The sequence below is a fragment of the Gavia stellata genome, chromosome 9 (genome assembly GCF_030936135.1).
Source record: "Gavia stellata isolate bGavSte3 chromosome 9, bGavSte3.hap2, whole genome shotgun sequence".
NCBI lineage: Eukaryota > Metazoa > Chordata > Aves > Gaviiformes > Gaviidae > Gavia > Gavia stellata.
The window spans coordinates 11666109-11685679 of record NC_082602.1 but is presented as its reverse complement, the minus strand read 5'-3'; the positions used below and the strand labels follow the sequence as shown (position 1 = coordinate 11685679).

At 36.6% G+C, this 19571-nt stretch overlaps 1 protein-coding gene across 1 annotated transcript in view; it reads left to right on the top strand.

Moving 5' to 3' along the window:
* Positions 1-19571, top strand: part of NRG3 (neuregulin 3) — a 411783-nt gene that overhangs the window by 288322 nt on the left and 103890 nt on the right. Inside the window, exon 3 of the mRNA XM_059821387.1 lies at positions 11100-11173. Within this exon, the coding sequence (XP_059677370.1) occupies positions 11100-11173 (74 nt within the window). The remainder of the gene's footprint in view (positions 1-11099; positions 11174-19571) is intronic.

Below are 19571 nucleotides of genomic sequence, written 5' to 3'. Positions count from 1 at the left end.
CGGTTAAATCCAAAATAGCAAAGAAATGATTGCTCAGTTAGTTGGTTAAGCATTTTGTTTATCAGATAATGTTCGAAGACAGTTTCTAATGCTTTTGTGGTTTATAGATTAAAGTTTCTTGTTAAAGAGGAGGGATTTTTTAATTTTTTTTTTTAATGGTGCAACACGGACTAGGAGAATCTGTGTTGATCTTCTATTAAGTTAAATTTGAAAACTAAAGCACCGGGGCAGAGGCAGTATTATTGCATTGTGCCATGCTTGGGGCTGGTCAGAATGTTGCCATAGGTAAATTGGTTTGGTATGGATATATGAGATGAACTTGTATTGAACTACTAGAATGAACAGACTGTGACAACTTGTTCCTGGTACAGATCAGCATTAAAATCTTCCTTCAAAAAGCAAAAGAGAATGTAGAAAATGCAGTTCTGAAGTGCAGTCACTTCCAGGGTTGCTGCTGAAAGGTCCTGTTAAACATTTGCCCACCTCTACTGAATTTAATCTAACATTTGCAGATCTTAGAGCTAATATTGACACTAAGGACTCAATTTATGCAGCACAGACTGTAAGTTTCCTGATTGCAGCACTATTATAAAGTAACAAAAGCTAAACATTAAAAAAATCTAAATTCTTAAAATGAAAAATGTTGATCAAGCCTATTCACATTTTTAGCTTTTCAAAAAGATTTTTCTAGATATTGATGTTTTATTTGATTTAGAGTAGTATATTTTTTTAATGCTCAAGCATTATATAATGAAAAAATTGTGTTGCCTGTCCAGTGCTGACCTAGACGGTCATAAAGTACTATAAGCACTGTTTAGATGGAATTAGAAGTGCACATGAACTTTTGACTAAAAGTTATCACTTGTCGACCTCATAACATTTGATTTTACTAGAGCACAGCTGTGAAAAGTTGAGCTGATACTAAGCATGATTTTATAATTGGTATAAGCAAGGATAAGTCTCCTGGGACCATGATTTAAAAAGATTTAACATAAGGTGAGCATGACCTTGTACATGCCAACATTGACTGCTTGTTCTTGATTACTTTTTCCAGTCGTGTTCCAAATCCAGTTTTACTGTGAAAACTAGAAGTTAAAGTGCTTCTCCATACCCTGCACTAGTAAAGTTTTTGGGGTTTCTATCATTTTGTTTAACAGTAGTCTTAATCTCACAAGGAAGTGTTGCATCTTTGCTCCTTTCCTCTTCCTTGTCCATTGGAATATGTCAAGAGCTAAACATTTGGCAATACTTAAGAAGGTTTCTTAGATTTCTTCCACAGATGGGTTATTTTTGGCATGTAAATGTTGGTCAGTCTTGGCCCCTCTATTATTCTTGATGACTGCTTCTGCCCAATTCTGTCTGTGGTGTGTTTGTATTCCTAGCCATGTTTTTTGCAGCAGAGTGGTGCAGTCCTATCGGATTTGAATTTTTCTCCAACACAATAGACTACTGCTCTGTATTATTGAGCTAAGAATGGAGAGGGAAAGATTTCATTTCTGTTGATGACTGATCAAGCCAGATGATCGTTGTGATGTCTGTTCTCTAGTCATCCCAATGCGCTTAGGTTTGATAGTTCCTGAATACAGACTTAAAGACTGTTCTCCAGCTGAAAAGGAAACAAAGGACTTCAAAACTAGAAATTTTGTTGTTAAAATATATGATGGAAAATGAAATATGGAGGACAGGAGAGTAAGTCCTCTCATGAAATCACGGAATTCATCCTAGCTCAATCACAAGTAAAACTTGTGTTGGTTTTTGTTTTTTTCTTTGAAGCTACGTAACAAGATATGACATACATAATAGATGCGGTAGCAGCCCAGAGATGGAGGCTCGTGTCAGTTAAGCTCTATTCAGCACTAAAGTTAAGCATCTGTGTGTTTTATATGGATTTAAATAAATACATTGATTTTGAGTGGACAAGAAGCATACACAGGTCTGTCTAGATCCTGGTGCCTTCTAAATATATGATTATACACCACTGACTAGGGTTTGAAACATGACTGTATTCTAGCTACCTGTTGCTGACTTGTAACTGTACCCTGTTCAAATTCTCACATGCTTGCTACAATAAAAAACTAAATGCAAAACCTTGAATCTGATTGTTGAAACTAAATTACAGTCAGTTGTTAAGTTGCCACTTCCAATTGTTGCACAGAAGATTTGTATCCAGGTGCATGTATTATGGAAGCAGAGGGAAAAGTAATTTCTTAAGGATTTCATTATCCTCAGTGGGTGAAGATAATTATTATCCCACGAAAAGCCTAAAGCCCGTGTATTAGTTGAAATGTTGACCTGCATGTGGATATGCCACAAGTAAATTTGATACCAAGTAACTATCAATAATACAATAAATCAGTATCTTCGGATACAAAACCTAACCTGAGTTTTAAGTGAATACTGTAGTCTAGAACCTAGTCTAGAACCACTACGTAACAATTCTGCATGGGCTATGTGCATTGATTAAGTATATGAAACTTTCTTCTTTTTTTTAAGGGAACACTTCCAAATAAAAAAAAGAGGTCTGTTGTTGAGGGGAGGGAAATGTTTATTAGTTCAGGTGCTGCCATAGGTCTGGATGGCTCTAATGGGTTTACCAACACCTCCTGTTAATTTTTATTTCTTTTTTTGACATAGCTTTTGTGAAATACAAAGAAGGAAAAACATCCAGATCAGGAGAGGGATGATAATTCAGTAGTTCCTGTATAACTTCAGATGAGGCATTTAAGTCAAATCCACATAACTCCTTTTTAAATGCTAAAAGCTTCATTTAGCTCAATGGTTCCTACAGAGGATTTAGAGAATTCAGATTTTGCTAAAGTATCCCCATTTAGTTTCTCCAAGGGTAAAGGAGCCTGAAACACTGGAGTCAACAAATTAGTTGAAAGTTGTGTTATCTAAATCTGGGTAATGACTCATTTTTTGTAGCTTTGACCTTTAATCTCTATGCCATTTGCACCAAGAGCATAATAGTACTTCCCTATTTCAGAGAGGTGTACTGACAATTTACATCCTGAAAAAATATAGTGAATTATACCAATGATAAGTATGATTTTTAAAAAGTCTGATTCAGTTTCTCTATTGATGTTAGAGTGATTCAGCTAGCCTGGTTCTAGGACAAATGATAGAGAAAAAAAATTTTTCTTGCCCTTCTTTGTCTGCCTTTTCAATATAATTTCCTTTGTGGTTACTGGCGCTACTTACTTTTAACAGCTGCAACGTTTTAAAAGAAAATTGACAGAAAAGTTTTTTTTTTTTTCCTTAAAGTTGATACTGTCCATTCTGTAAGAATTGTACTATTTCTTTACACAATAGTCAACCTTATTTCTTCAAGAAAAAGAAAAGGCAGATACTTATCTTAATTCAATCATGTAATAGATTGCAAGGTCTTCAAAAAGTAAAGTATGTTCAAACCGCAATATGAAACCTTTATTATACAGTAAGTTGCATCTCTGTTGTGGAGATTATTTTAGAGAAAAAAAAAATCTTAAAGAAAAAAGAGGAGGAGGAGGGGGTGAGTGTCCTGGGTAAGTGTTCTGGCCTTCCCATCTGAAGGGATTCATGTTCGTGTTCAAAAACTACTGTATCTTTACCCAACTCCATATTGGGTCCCCAGTTTTGTTCTTTCTAATGCCATACATTCATTTTAATTTAATTTAATTGATTTTATCTGTTTCTATTGACTTTAGCTTAATTTTAATTAGTAGGTTATACTTTCTACATAACATAAACCGTAGGGGCTTGAACTTTATGCGAGTAGTGCCCAAGAGTCTGCCGGTCACAGAGCTGCACATATTGCTGCAGTCATAAATCCACAGTGTTTTAAAGTAAAGACCCACCTATCTAAACATACCTTTTAATGACTGGTTCTGTTTACACTTTTTTGCACCAAAGGTATCATTTTTGCTTCTTAGTGCTAAAAGCCTCTGGCTATTTGTATTTGAGGTTACTAAGGGCAGTCAAGTATCCATGTTTGCTTTTTCTGCTTTGCTTACTGATGGTGTCTGTAAATACTGGGTAACTAGATAGTTTGGCTAGTGAAATTGCTTTACTACAGTGCTATAAAGTAGTAGAGGCTACCGGATTTTTGTAATCGTATATGACTTAGACAATTGCATTATGGGTTTTAATAAAAATAGCACAACCAAGACCTGAAGGCTGTGTTAGATAGTGAATCCATACGGAAGATCTCACCGGTGCATTTTAAAAGTCTGATTAGAAAATAGCTACAGTTTGTCATCTTTGGACAAGGAAGAAGGATAGACCCTGCCAGTGAGAAGCATATTTTAAAAACTGATTCTCTATAATAGATTGGAGTGCGATGAGGTAGATGCACAATATCACTCATGGAAACAATTGAGGAAAATGCATTTTTTTTAATCCAGCTTTAAAGTTCAGCGTTCCATTTCAGGAAGAGATTGAGCTTTATTCAATTATGTATGTTGGAGTGTTAAATAGATCAAGGGAGGAATTAATGAAGGGCGCAGTTTCCCCTGTTGCTATGGTAGGCTTTTGTAACTGGTTTTGTATTAGGGGCCATCACCCTTCCTCACACTCCTGTTGCTGTCTGCGCCCCTGCCCCGCGCACTTACTGCCAGCAGACCATGTGCAGTTGGAGCTCCTGCAGTCCAGTGCCTGCAGTCACTCTCACAATTAAGAAAAGCCTTTTCCTTTAACAGTTTGCTCGTAAGTTGTTGCACGATCCTTTTATGAAACAGTGTTGGAAAAATCAGATCAACTTGAAAGTCTTTCTGTTGTGAAACTACAGAAACAGATTTGCAAAGAGAAAAATGTCATCTCTGCCAGCACTGCTTGATCTATACCTTGTCTCCTGAGCCCTGCAATTTCTGGAAAAGTCTCCAATAACCGTTAGCAGATTTGCAGTTAAAATATTACTTCTGGTTTGTATTTCACTGCAAACTCTGTTGGGTGTAAACAATTACCTGATAACAGTAGTAACTCCATCCAAGGATCAACACGTGACTGTTTCACTCACATTGAGAGTTGTGTTGAAAACTTTTTCATTGTCTTTTGTTTTTCCCTAATCTATCTTGAGATGAAATGGATTCTCTCTGATTTCTTTTTCAAGAACATAAAAGAGCAGTCCTTCCTAGAACAGATAATAATCAGGTGATCAGGATATGTCTGCGATATAGAAACCCTGGGTTCAAGTCTTTAAAGCTTCATTTTCACACCCAAATCTGAATGTGAATCTCTTACTTCTCAGGTGAGTGCCTGACCAGCAAACTATTGATTTTTATGAAGGGTTCATTTTCTGTCTGGCTTTCAGCATGGTATCTACTGAGAAAAATTCTAAATTGTGATTCAGTGGTCTAATCTGTTGAATCGAGGAAGCCTGTTTTCTGCTTCTGGTGGCATGCTGCACATGCTAAATGACAAGACATCCTGTCTGACCCTCACTGTTAAGATTACTTTTTTCTTCCCTTGTGAATAAAATCTTCACCTAATAACAGTCACAATAAGAAATATAAATTTCCATTGATTCCAGTTAAGGTCATTCTAGTTGCAAGCAGAGAAGTCTATATTTAGCTTACCTGCAGAGCAGAGGAATTATTTTTCATTGTTTACGGCATATTTCAGGCTAGATTGTGGGACAACCCAATGACCTATACAATGTCATGGCTTGCTACTGTGTATTTATTGCATAACTGGCTCTCTAACCCAGGATAAAGCATGTTGCATTCTCTGTGTGAAAATAAATACTTGGTAAAAATTTTATACCATTGGAATATTTCTTTATGATGATCTCTGATTCCTCCCATAGAGAATAAAGAAGAGATGCAGTATATACTCTTACTGGCATCTGATGTCAGTACAACAGCTGTAATGGTGTCATGAGAAAATAATTTGTAACTGATCCAGTGAAATTATGTGGTGGATCATTCTAATTAATAGCATTTTTGACATTTGCCATTTTGTAGCTTTTACATGTGGAAGGAAACATGCATTGGTCTGGATACATTGCAAAAAATAACTTTCATTTTTCATAGGTACTATTAATTCCATCCTTCAAATTGGATCACTCCTGTTATAATCTGTTATCAGATTATAGGTTTGTATAAGTTCATCTTTTGGGCACTGCACTATTAAGACATTTCTGTTCAATGTCATAAATCACTTTTAGCCTAGGATATGCTTATTTTTCTGATGTATTACAGCTTTGTCATCTGGCATAGTCTGTCACTGAGATTCTAAATGCCTTTTTCAAAATTTCCATTTCAGAGGAACTCATATATTTTATGGTTGTAAAATTCTGGACTTTATGCAGAGAATCTATTTTCTGCATGCTTCTTCACATGGTCAAAGGCAATGTGGTCACCCCATTTAAGGAAGAAAAAGAATTATTCCCATTTCAAATGGATGGGCAGTATAGGGAAAGAGGAAAGAGATGGGCGTTCACGGCATTATCGTCTTTCATAGCCTCTGCAGACTGCTGGTGCTACTCTCTCTCCTGCCTTCTGTACATTACCATCCCTTGAGAACTAAAATATTTCAGTTTAATAGCGATATGGAGCTCTATACGGAAGTATTTGGGGAAAATGTAAACTGTGGTGGTAATGGCTTCTTGGCCATAAACTTTATATGTTCTTCCCTAACTCTTCTGAGTAGGTTCTTTGTAATATCTTTCCTTTCTCCTTCTGGCTTTAGATATATTTTATTCTTCAGCTTTGCTTAACGTGCAATTTGTCACCTCCCTACCCCCATTCACTGTACTTTTTACTAGTGTGTCCCATCTGAAACCTAGGGATTTGGAATGCTGTGTTATTCCTATGTCTGGTGCGGTCATCTATTTGAAATATCCCTTGGCTCCATAAGGTTTGAATATGCAAGAAACAGTTCTGAGAAATATCCACAGAAAATGTCTGTTCTCTTTCACTAGAATATACATGTATTAATACTATTTAATATTAAAAATGGGGGCAAAGGAATTTAATAAATGCTCATACTCTGCTTGCTTTTTAATACTTAAGTGCAAATATACTCTCACCAGGAATGAGAAATGTGTTTCTGCGTGTGTTTTTGCACACAGAGGGCATTATGGGTGACTTCGTAAAGTGCAATGCACAATGCAGTTTGTCTTTGACCTTAAGAAACATAATCTAGAGAAAGTACATTACCAAAGAAAGATGTGAAAACACATGATAAAATAATCTTAGTTAAATTTAGCAGATATGGTTTAGGGATGTACTGTTTGCAAGCGTTGTAGCAGCTGCAGATTAGCTTTACCTGTGATTCTTTTCATAACATTTAATCAGAAGGATTTAAATAATTCCATTCATACGTTTTTGTTAATATTTTTGGTCTAGAGCCTAGACAGATCCAGTTATTTTGGTGAAAATCTGAATGCAAAATAACGAATTCCATTTTCATATTTACTTTGCAAAAAGGCTGTAATTAACGTTTTTTATTAGAGCCCTTCACCATGGTCCGCACTTAAGCCTGTGACTGAGCCTGCTCATACAGTGTAGTGCTTCAGCACAGAAGTGACTTCAGGTTCTGGAATGGAGCTTAGAGTCCCCTTTCCATCCTTTGCTGCGGGGGTCCACGTGCAGATCAGAGCTTTCACTTCACTACGAGTAATATCCTATCCTAGTTTGATTTCCTTTTTTTTAAAGGCATATCTAGTAAACATTTCCTTGTCATATAATCAAACAATCATTTCTGAAACAGTCAGCTGCATCAAAGCATTTCTCAAGATTTCCCTGATTACTCACAGCTTTTTTAATACATCCATAAATACGAATGTGATCATTCACACTGCATATGGCAATATTGAACGACCTCAGCTGGACTTTCCTGAACTTCTGTATGTGACAGAACAGTGTTGTTTTAACAGGGTTTTTCGTGGGGGTGTTTTTTTTTTTTTTACCTTAGAGGTGTGATGACAATGAGCAGTATGTGTGCATGTCAGGTGTTGTGGGCACAATGATCACATCTGCCCATTTAGGACGGATGGTAGATGCTTTAGTAAAGACTATAGGATGTCACAACATGATCAGCTTTTACCATATTGTAACATAACTGTCAAATGTATACTCTACAAGACTTCAATTTCACAATACTTAATTACAAAGGTTTAAACTTTGGTGTGATATTAGCAGAGCAGTTATTGCTATTACTTGGTGTCTTACGGGTTTCAAAAACCATTTTTTAATGGGACTAGGAGACTTAGTTTTGGTTTTGCTGAAAAAGTTAATATAATTTAAAAAACAAGCTATGTATGGCCATAGTACTTGTTATTTTAGTGTAAGGTTATGTTATTACATTAAAAGATTATATTTATTCTTTGATATATCAGCCACCTCTGTACTAAATTTTGAAAGTAACGAAAATAAATTTCTCCTGTAGCATGTTCATTGGAGTGTACAGGTAAGTGAAAATGTTACTTTAGACTCATCCAGGTCAGTCAGCCAGCTGATTACTGTATGCTCCAGTTTCACAGTGATGGAGATAAGCAGCAGTATATGTATGATATAGTCATGATAAAAATAATCATTTGATATGATAGCCAATACATTTTTAAGAGAAGAAACCCATCCCCATCATTATCTCCAGATTGCACAGCATAGCTGTAGGAGCGTGCAATTAAGTCAGGTACCGGGAATGCTGAGTTTTACAAGGGAGAAGTTGTAAATCTGAGTGACTCTGTGATATATTCCGTCCCAACCCATTGTTCTTACAAAGTCAGGAAAAGAAAGACCTGGAAACACATCTAACTTAGAGTCTTATACTGGGGTGATACTTTACCAGTTACAGGAGTCTTCCATCAGATTGTTTTTGAGGCCACCAACTTTATCAGCATCTGCTGTGTTTGCAACTGATAAAATGTAATGCTTGCGAACTACATTAAATGGAAGGTGAAAATATCCACAGCACCTTCTGCTGTTTTTGTGAGATACAAAAAATATTTTCTGATGTTTGATTTGGACCATGACACAGTTGGTAGGATTGGAATAGAGATCCCCCCCCCCCCGAATCTACCCTAGCAGCTAACAGTAGCAAAATATCTCTCCTTCAATTCTGGCATAAACAATTCCGTTACCTAGCCCACAGTTAATTACCTGGACCATCTGAGAGGGGAACAAACAGTACAGACTCGTTTTCTCAGCTGTGAAATGAAGATAGTCTAGGGTTTCCGTTCCGTTATGTGAGGAATGGAGTGGTAAGGAAAGGAAGGCAGCAGAGCTTCTGCCCTAGATGTGCCCCACTGGCCATCAGAGAGGATGGGAAGGGGCTGCTCCCGCTGCCGTGAGGGTACTTAGAGCATTGCTCTGCCTGCCTCTGGCTGATGGGTATTCACACGTGCCGATGAGCACTTGGTACAGCTCTTCCAGGAGTTATCACTCTCTGACTCTTTACCCTCACACATACCATCAAAGTTTTCAGTTGTGGAATTAGGCTGTGTGATGAATGCTTCTATGACTTGCAGACCAACAGTTTAGCACAGAGAGTTTTAAGTCTGTGATAGGGTAATAGTAAGTGAGGCAGGTACAAATGCATGTCAAAAAGTTAATAGAAAACGCTAATGCAAAGACAAGAATATCCCCAACACATGTAGGTTGTTCTTAAGCTTTGAAATGAGGTCTACCAACAGATCTTGAGACTGCAAAGAAGTTTCTGTTTGATATGAGGCAAAGTCTGATATTTCATAATCAGAGGCAAAAAATGCATGCAGCAGTGTCTGAGTATATGGAGACTTCAGTTTTTCTGTCCAGTAGGCAATTTTAACTGAACATTCTGCATTTAAAAAAAAAAAAAAATTAGAACATTTTTCTTTGACTGATAACTTGTGACCATGACCATAGGATCTGAATTTTTGTCCTGTCAGTCGTTTTATAGATAGATGAGTACCGGTTAGAAGCTGATGTCCAAAGTAGCACTCGGTATCCTTCATGAAGAAGGGCCAAAAGGGTGGTTTTTAAATAATACCTATATAATATTTTTTACCTTCTTCTTACTGTAGATTTTTACTACTTTTTTAGGTCTGATGGCAATTCTTATAATTTACATATTTGCTCACGAATGTGCTTTCTAATCCCTGAATCAAGGCTGGCAAGACCTACTTCTCACTGAAGCATTAATTTATTAATTCAAAAGCATTTTAAAAGGCAACTTTTAGAGGAAGCCTGAGTAGAAACATTGTGAAGGAGCAGATAACTTCTCTTGACATTATCACATAATTCAAGCTGCAACTGTCAATCCTAATGAAAGTGGTGATGCTGATTTGAGCATATTGTTTATATGATACGTAAGAGCTTTGGGAGATACAGAGTCCCTGTTGCTATCATTTATTATTAAAGCGTCCATCACTTTTCTCTGAAAAATTGCTTAGCAAATAAATAATTAAAGGCCTGATTCTGATACACTTAGTTGAAATGAGAGAGAGACACTTCTGAGAACAATCCAAATGCAGTAAATGGAATTTCTTCAAAGTATGGATTCAAGATAAATAATAGTATTAGATCCTCAGTCAAAGACAGTTCATGTTTTTTAAGGCAGGAGGGTATTCTGGTTTATGTGCTTTAAAATCTAATCCCACAGACATCTAAGACTGTTCACTTACAAACAACACCTGATGTTGTCTATCATGCCTAAACATGTTATCTTTTAAGCACAGTAGAAACTAGTCCCAATACTAATGGCTACATAAGTGTTCCCTACTTACTCAAACAGCCAAAGATAAACAAGTTGTTAATCTGGTGGCTTGTACAGTACAAGCTTTATAAAGCTTTGTGTTACCTAATGAGTTTATTTTATTACAAATATGTCTATTTTATAGAGGACTTTTTTTTATTGTTTCCCTGAAATGATACCTAAAAGAAGAGTTGTGCTTGTGATGTTTCTTTTCATAGTTTCTGAAATAATCGAAAAGGGTTGAGGGGAATTTTTTGAAATACAAATGATTTTACGTGCTTCCATTGTGTTTCAGTAATAACCTTGCTTCCATAATAGTTGAAATAACTGTAAATATGCAAGTCCCTCTCAGTGTTGGCAGGGAGAATTTCAGTTGATTTTGCTGCCCTGAAATTAACCTTTTACTATCGCATGCATATGTTTGTCATTTATCCCCTTTTTCTCAGGTGCAAAGAGGGCTACCAAGGAGTTCGCTGTGACCAATTTTTGCCGAAAACCGACTCAATCTTGTCAGATCCAAGTACGTCAAATGTTTTTCTTATATTTTTAATCCGTGCTGGAGGCTATTCTTGCCATGCGAGATGACCCTTTGTCTATTGTTGGAAAGCATATTATGGACCGCTGCTGTTATGTGTAGAGAATGGTGTTGCTTTTGTTGGTAGGATAAAAACACATCCTCCAGTCTCTTTTCTTATAAAACATGTTCTGCTGCAGCAGGGCAGGCCATCAGAGGACCTGATTCCTTATGATTTGGAATAATATTGTCCCTGCATAAAACCAAAATATTCACTTTTCTCTACTTTTGACTCAAGAACAAATAAACTTACCTAATCTAAAAGGAAAGCAAGTATAGGCTGCAAAGTGGTTCCTTCAAAAGAAAATAAATTCAGATTGCCTGGAACTGCACAGATGATAATCTCTTTGGAAATATGTGATGTCATCTTACACAAAACCCGATTTTTTTTTTTTTTTTTTTCCCACGTTTACAAGTGGAGTTGCTCTGTATTTGCAGAGTAAAGGTATGCTTTCAGGTAGTAATGTGGAAACAAAGTAACTTTCTGTTACACTGCTCAGTATATGCCAGAATACCATCTGTGTCTATGTTCTCCTACTCCAATGTTGCACTTTTAAAATTCTGTTTACTAACAAAACTATGTCAAAAGTAGTAGCCAAGATGAATTTCGAAGTGAATCCATTTACTAATTAATGTTGTTCATCTTAAATTTTTAAATGAAGTGACATACAACAAAGGGTCATATCCAATCTCTTGTTTTTGTTCTTATACCTGGAAACTGTAATGTATTAAGTCTTCTGGTTTTGGGTGCTCTTTAAAATTTGATTTGGGTTGTTTTGTGTTTTTTGAAGAATGATGCTCATTCTTCTAGTCTTTTTTTGTGCTTCCTGTTTATTTTCTTGTGCTTTTCCATGTGAAAGCCTGTTGCCAAAGACGCCTGTTGCCAAAGACACCTGTTGTTTTGTAGTTCTCTGTGTTGTATAGCTCCCATTATAGTTTGCTTTGTATTTGGTTTAGCTTTTCCTTTTGCTTGACTTTTAACGGTAAAGTGCAGAGCCTATAATGAATAGGCAGATCTTACCTCTGCCAAGTTGTATGTGCATGTGTAAACATAAAGTTGTGTATATGTCAAGGAGAAGAGTACTTTGCATCCTAAAAGTGGGGGAAAGGAAAATCAATTAACAACTGGACAGGGTGGTACCTATCTGACTTGGTTCTAAGAGGGAACTGTAGCTTTACTCTCTGAAGAGTAGAGGTGAAATTCATATAGACACAATACAAAGCCCAAAAAAGACTCTCAGATTAAGCTGCATCTAACAAGGCCAAAAGCCCTACAGTGTTTGTATACTGCGGAAGGTATTGTTATTGTTCCTTTGCAGCATTGTGTTGGTTGCACAGACTTGTTTCTGTTTACTTGGGAGATGCTTACTTTACCCATGGTTTCTGCCTGCATTGTTTCTGTATAATTGTTCAGCCACCTGATCCTGCTCAGTAAGCTAAGGTTCTGCTGAAATGTCCTTTTTACGCCTTCTGACTACAAAGGCTATTTTATTTTATTTTATTTTATTGAGGCTTGCTTTCAAAATTATGTTATTTAGGGTATGTAAGAGCAGGGGACCTTGGCTTGATGTTGACGTAGATCCACTGGGCATACCTATGGCCCAAGAAGGGCCGCACTTCCAATATAAATGAAGGTTAATGTGAGTTAGGTACTTTCCCAGTCAGTTTTGAAATTTAACTTATTTAATCCTCATCTTCATTCAAAAGAGGAAAAGCTTCTGTTCAGGTACATTTCTGTGTGTTGGCATAATGTAATATATATTTCTGTTTATGTACATGCGTATGCACTTGTTCTAAAGCATGCCTAGCCTGAAAGAGAGATACTAGAAACTTTCTGCTGCAGCTGGACAGTGACAACATGAACATTGTGCTCAGGAGTTAAATCAGTAATGTATTTATCTTCGCTTTGGAGAGGAAAAAATTAATACCACGCTGATAATCAGCACTCAGTGGCAGAAATATTTGCTATTTGCAAACCTGAGAAGTGTAAAAAGTATTTGATGCAGTAGTCAAGTGCAATGTGATCATGTCCAAAGGCTCTGGTGTTGCATTGCAAAAACTTAGTTTTGTGGTTGAACGTGTGTTTGGATTAGGAAGAAAACAGCTGAAGGACACTAAAGGGTGAATTCAGAGGTCGCTTGAGAAAAAAGCAATTTTTGAAATGCAAGGTTTAATTTCTAAAAGTTGAACACTGAGATGAGTGCTCTTGTGTCTGGACTGCACATGGCCAACGCTGACCGGTGTCAGTCAAGCTTTGTAAACAAGTCCAGCTCATTTGAGTTTTGCAGGATCGCTTAGGGTTTTTGGTAGTAAATGTGTTCAGAACTGCTAATGATGCGTCTGATAGCAATATCCAGCTTATTTGAAGTATACATGCATGAAATACTGAAGCAATATGTTTTTAATCTTACTTTGCCTGTGATAGTGCAGTTTACATTTTCAGAACTTTCACTTGTCATTAAATGGCAAGTGAATCTGGACCACAGTCACTCAGAAAATAGCAACAATATTGTCTTAAAATTGTTAGTTATTTATAAGTGCAAGAGTCTTTTTTTAAAAACAGCCTTCCAAAACAAGCTGAGCTTGTTCAGCATGGCTACTATCTGAGGTTGCGTAGCAGCAAATAATGTGGTATGGCTCTACAGTGTTTTTAGCAATGCCAGGCCAAACCCAGGTTCTTACTTCATTTTGAGTGTATGTTAGGCAGGTCTTAAATCACAGATATTAATATAAATTATGTAATACTTAATATGGATTACTGCATGCTAAATCATGTCCATTTAGCTTAATTAAACTAAACTGTTAAGATATTTAAGATTCTGTTTTCAGGAAACCTCTGGAAATTACCTGATGGTATTTCAGAGTTCCTGAATTGGCACTCATGGCTTCTTGCAGTCAGATCTGCCACCTCCTACCTTCCTTCAGGTCAAAGTTAGGATCAAATGCATAAGAAAACAGTTGTAAGACACACATAGAGCCACATCAAAACACCCCAAATGTAGAGCCTTCTATTGGACCTTCAAGCATCACAGATGTTAACAACTTCCACTTCCCTTAATTTTTCCACTCTTAACCAGATTTTCTGGCTGTAAGTGAAAGATGTAAAAAAACCCACAACAACAACAAAAACCACAAAACACCCCACACATACACAAAAAAACCCCACCCCAACAACAACAAAAAACCCCAACCCAAACTGAAGTAGTTTGAGAAGAAGTTTCTTAATCTTGGAATATGGGAGAAACTTGCCTAAATCATGGGAGCTGCAGGGAATCTAAAAAAATTAATAACGTCACCAATAAGGGAAAATGCTGCATGACAATGCCAACCCATGCTTACAGTCACTATCAAGAGGAGGGAATCTGTCAGCTCTGCTAATACTGGGTGGGACAAGTCCCTGAACTCTCTCTCAGTCATAATCTCCTTCATCTATGGAGGAAGTACTAATGGGACAAAGAGAAAAGAAAAAGCAGTCACATGCTGAAAGGAAAGGATAGGAATATATTTGAAACATTGCTTCAGCTTTCTCCATCTGGGCTAACTTCTAAATAAATACAGTTCATGGCAGTGGTAGAGCACTTCTATTTTCAATGTTATAAGTATAATTTTAATATAACTTTATGTTCAAGTCATTTTTCAGGCATGTGCAGTCCTGTGTGTATCTATAGGATTAGGAATTTATATACAACATAAATTGTACAAATGTACTCATGTACTATCCTTTATAGTGTTCTGACGTAGAGCTGCCTGGCCCAACGAATCTTGAAAGGTAAGTTGTACATAGGCTGCAGATATTTCTTTTGATCAGTTTTCATACTGAGGCAAAGTATAACCTTTAAAGCTTTGACTATTCTGTGCATATATTCCAAAGCAGTGAACAAGGTATTGAGAATGGGTTTGTCACGTTACCCTTTTTTAATCAAATTATGTTGAACTCTGCCTTCAACTATTTTGTTCTTAACTTAGCTTGGAAAACTACTTTCCTGGGCAGAAAGTGTATTTCAGTTTTATAATGTACAATATTAATTTTGTACTTGACATACATTTGACCTCAGAAGCTTAAATGAATAGGGATCCCCTATCAAATATTGGGAATGTTATCTGATTCTTTTTCAAAATAAATGCATTATTTTCTAAAAAGGAGAAAAAATTGATGGAAAGCTCATAGGTCGTTAAGCCATGCTCCTGCTGTTGCAGTCAACTCCATCACCTAATTCCTTCCATAAGCTGATCATACTTCATTTGTAAACCACTTACAATCGGCACGAACTAGTCACTAGAAACAGGTTTTGTTTATCGTCTCTGCTCTGAAGGTTTCAAGACTACTCGGCTTCCACCCAAAATTTGTGCACAGCACAATTTGTCAATTATGTTCTTTGTTAAAACACACACCTTGTTTCTACATTGATATTTTATTCTGTTTCCACCATGTTACACTTTGGGTCTCTTAGACTGGCTTTTTCAAATGTCAGAAGTCTTATTCCTATAGCATTAGCTATAGCCTGTGGTCAGATAATACTTTAACCTGTGGTGGTCATATAATACTTTAACCTGTGACAGCATGGCACACATCATGTTTGGTTTTGAATCTTATCAAGGAGAAACCTGCAAATATCATGTCTGGAATCTGCAGTTACTCATTCTTAGATTACCTCTTTATGTAGCAAAGGATAAAAACCCCTCTCCTGGAAGGCTGGGACTGTAAGTAAGTAGCACAACTCCAGATAGTTTAAAAATGAAAAATCTATTTTTCCAGAAATGTGTTCAAAGCCTCAAGACCCACACACATCTCAAAAAAAAGCCCCCAAAACACCCAAACAAAAATCTTGGGGGTTTTGCCCCCCCCCAACTTTTTTTTTTTGTCTTCCCTGTTCAGTTTTGCATTTGTAAGATCATAGGATAATTTAGGTTGAAAGAGAAGTCTGGAGAACTCAGGAGGTTCAGCTTCCTGCTTTAAGCAGAGCTTTGAAGTTTCTGCGAACTGCTCTGGAGACCATGAACATAGTCTGTAAAAGGACTGTTATTAAATAGAGGAAAAAATGTGTCACTGTTATGTAGTATTTATAGAATATATTTTCAAATAATTTGAATAGACAAAATAAATGAAACTTCTGACTCTCTTACTGAATTACTGATTTTCTAGAACCTGAATATTTTTTTTTGTCAACATTACTTAACCTTCTGAATTTGTCAATATTCCTCTTGAATTTTTTTTTCCTCCTTTTTGATTTCTAGAAGGCATAGGAGAAAATAAGATTTTGCTGTTGGAAATACTTTGAAGGTTGGAGATAGGTAGGAGCAGTTATGAGTAGAAGAGAATCTAGGGAAAATAGGAGGACTAACTAGCCCGAGGTGGATATCTGAGTTTTGCAGAGGGCAAGTCCTTCTGAAACAGACTTAACATGGGGCTTGTTTAACCCCAGGTAGACCTTTTGAACTCTGGATCTAAATCTGAATTTTGTGGCTTAACTTTGTCTCAAAAAGAAAAGGTTTTTAAGCCCTTCTGCAGTAATTATGTCATCTGTGTAAGACTTTTGTATTCAAAAAAAGCATATGGAGGGAGCAGCTGGAGACCAAGTTTCTTTTGTAATAGTTGTCATTTTATGCTGTCTTATCAATCTAATTGCAAAGAAGAGTGCCACATCAACTGTGTGTTCACAGAATAAAAATTATCAATGTTACTCTAGGATATTAAGCTTTTACAAAAATGAAATAATCAAAAGGTGATATTTTATTGTGTTGTAAAATTAGATTTTAAGAGCTATGTGGTGACAGCGGTCAAGTGAAGTCCCTGAAAATGACAAGTCAGCCTAAGATCTGTTAGCATCCATCAAGTGTGTATGACATTTCTGTTAACTATGTTCTTTATAAGGATATATAAACAGAGTTCCTCCAGTTCAAATGCATCACAATTCAACCTAGATTAGTGTTGCTGCATTAAAGATTGGAAGGAAAGAAGGAATTGCCTGAACAGAAATAGCAATAAAGGAGAAAAGCAACATGGTCACTTCAAAAGTTTTAATTAATTTATCTATAGACGAGAAAAGATGCATCACATGAGACACAGGCTGTGGAATATGAAACCTCAGCAAGGTAAAATAAGAAAGAAAAGGTATCCTTGGGGGAATGAGGGACATGTTTTCCCTCTTCTTTGATCAAGTGTGGGTAGAGACCTCAGGATACAGAATGTAAAAGGTGACGTGTTTTCAAATTTGAGTTGTGCTGAAGGTGTAAAATTTTACTTTGTGTGAATAGCATGAATCTTCTTGTTTTGTTTTTTTGCTGGGGTTTTTTCCCTTTAAAATAGGAACTTAGGCTTTATTCTGCAGAATTGGAATGAAATGCTCAAAACCAGAAGTGCAGCATTAACAAAGTGTTAGTAAAATGGTTCGCCACTGATAAATGGAAGCGTGAATGTGTTCCTTGTCAGAACACATCGAAAAGTTAAAGCCCAAGAGAAATTAATTGAAATAGCAAATTTGCTACTAATGCAGTGGGCAAAGAAAGTCACACTCAAAATCAGTCAGTTTTGATAATATAATTTTTTCTTACAATCTTAAAACCAAAATTTAAATGCATAGGAAACAACTGGAAGAAATATTTGTTTCTATAGGTAAGGTAACAGTGACTTGTACGGAATGTGCAGTATAGATGCTATTTAGTGATTTTTTTAGTATTTTTGTTCTGTCAGTACTGCAGAATAGATTTTAAAAATCAAAAGAGTATTGGTGATCTTCATGTTTGTATTGTAGAGGGGGCAATATTTTAACTTCTAGGATTCTAAGTTTGTGTCACTTTTCTCAAGTAAAAGCAAAAAAAACCTCCAAAATAACCCACTAGTGTGAAAGCAGTTTCCAAACAGCATTAAATCAAATAGCTTTCATTACCTTCATGTGCAATAACAGAGCTTTTTTCCATTTCATTGAATTCCAAATCCTTTAAAAAAACAACTAGCAATGAGTTTGCATAGATTTCCACACACATGCCCCCCATAGGGCTTTCTTTCTGTAGAGAGTGAAAGAGGGTTTACAGTTGATTTCAGTTTTGTATTTCAGTTTTAAATTAATTGCCAGCCTTTATCAAATTCATGTCCATCTTTATTTAGCATTAGCAAAAATAATGTTAATTAACAAGTCACACAGGTTTATTTGAAAAAGTAGAAAAATTTTTGTAGAAGTAGAAAAAAAAAGTAGAAAAAACTGTTTACTCAACATTGTTTTATTTTCAGAACTTTTCATTTAAAGTCTTGAAGTATGTCTGGTTTTGCCATGACTTTTAGGCCATAGGTGGTGTTCTGTAATTCAGCTTGTGAAGACTGCGTGTCTGTAGAAATTCATGGACAGAAGCTGGAATCATCAGGTAGATGTAATATCTTTGACAGCAGAAAAAAACCCCAAATAAACCTCAAAACCATTTATTCCCTTCTCCTTCTTTAAAAACTGCCTATATGTGGAAGGATGATAATGAAATTCAAAATTCCTTTTATTTGAGCTCAGTGTAAATCCCAAGGAAGGCAGAAAATGGAGTCACCTAGCAATGCAAATCCCAGTCAACCAAAAGTTTCGATTGGTGTGTCTTCCTGTAAGCTATAGATACTGGAAACCAAGAAGGAAATTACAGCCACCCCATGCAGAGGAGTTTGAAGGCTGCCTTTCCAAACTACCATTCATCTGTGAGATTTGAGACTTGCATCTAGTTAAAGAATTTCTAGGGTTTTGTGTAGTGATTTTTGCACGTGTATTTTAAGGAAATTTACCATATGATGGCAGAAACACTCGACTATGGCTTGTTACACAACAGCCACAGCAGATGGCAGTGAATAGAGGTTACAATCTTATATAAGGGATGGAGCTGGGAATCGCGCTCTCCCGCTGGCGAGCCCGCTCTGCCACAAGCGCAGGGTTCATCTCAGTGCCTGAATGAGAGGCGGTGCAGCACTTTTGCTAAACAAGCACCTTCTGAAGTGATGAGCCTCTGAAACAACTTCTCCTATCTGTTCCTCTTACAAACACGTTATGAATTCCTAAATCTGCTGTTGGCCATCCTGTGTCTGGAAAACCGTAAGTATAAATATAGCTTGAAGCATATGTTCTGTGACACTCTGGAAGCGTCTAATTTAGCCTCTTGGTCTGAGTAACTAACTTTTCTGACTTGCATACTCTTCATACTGACTATATGGTACTGTTCAGACTCTTCATACTGATGATACATTACTGTTGGTGTTAATCTCCCACTGTCTTTCAGAAGGACTTCTCTGATTTTGCCTGGATGGACAAGGTGCAATCAATCATTTGACTTGTCAGCTCACATTTGCAGGCCTTCTAAGAGGAAAATTCAGCAGCGT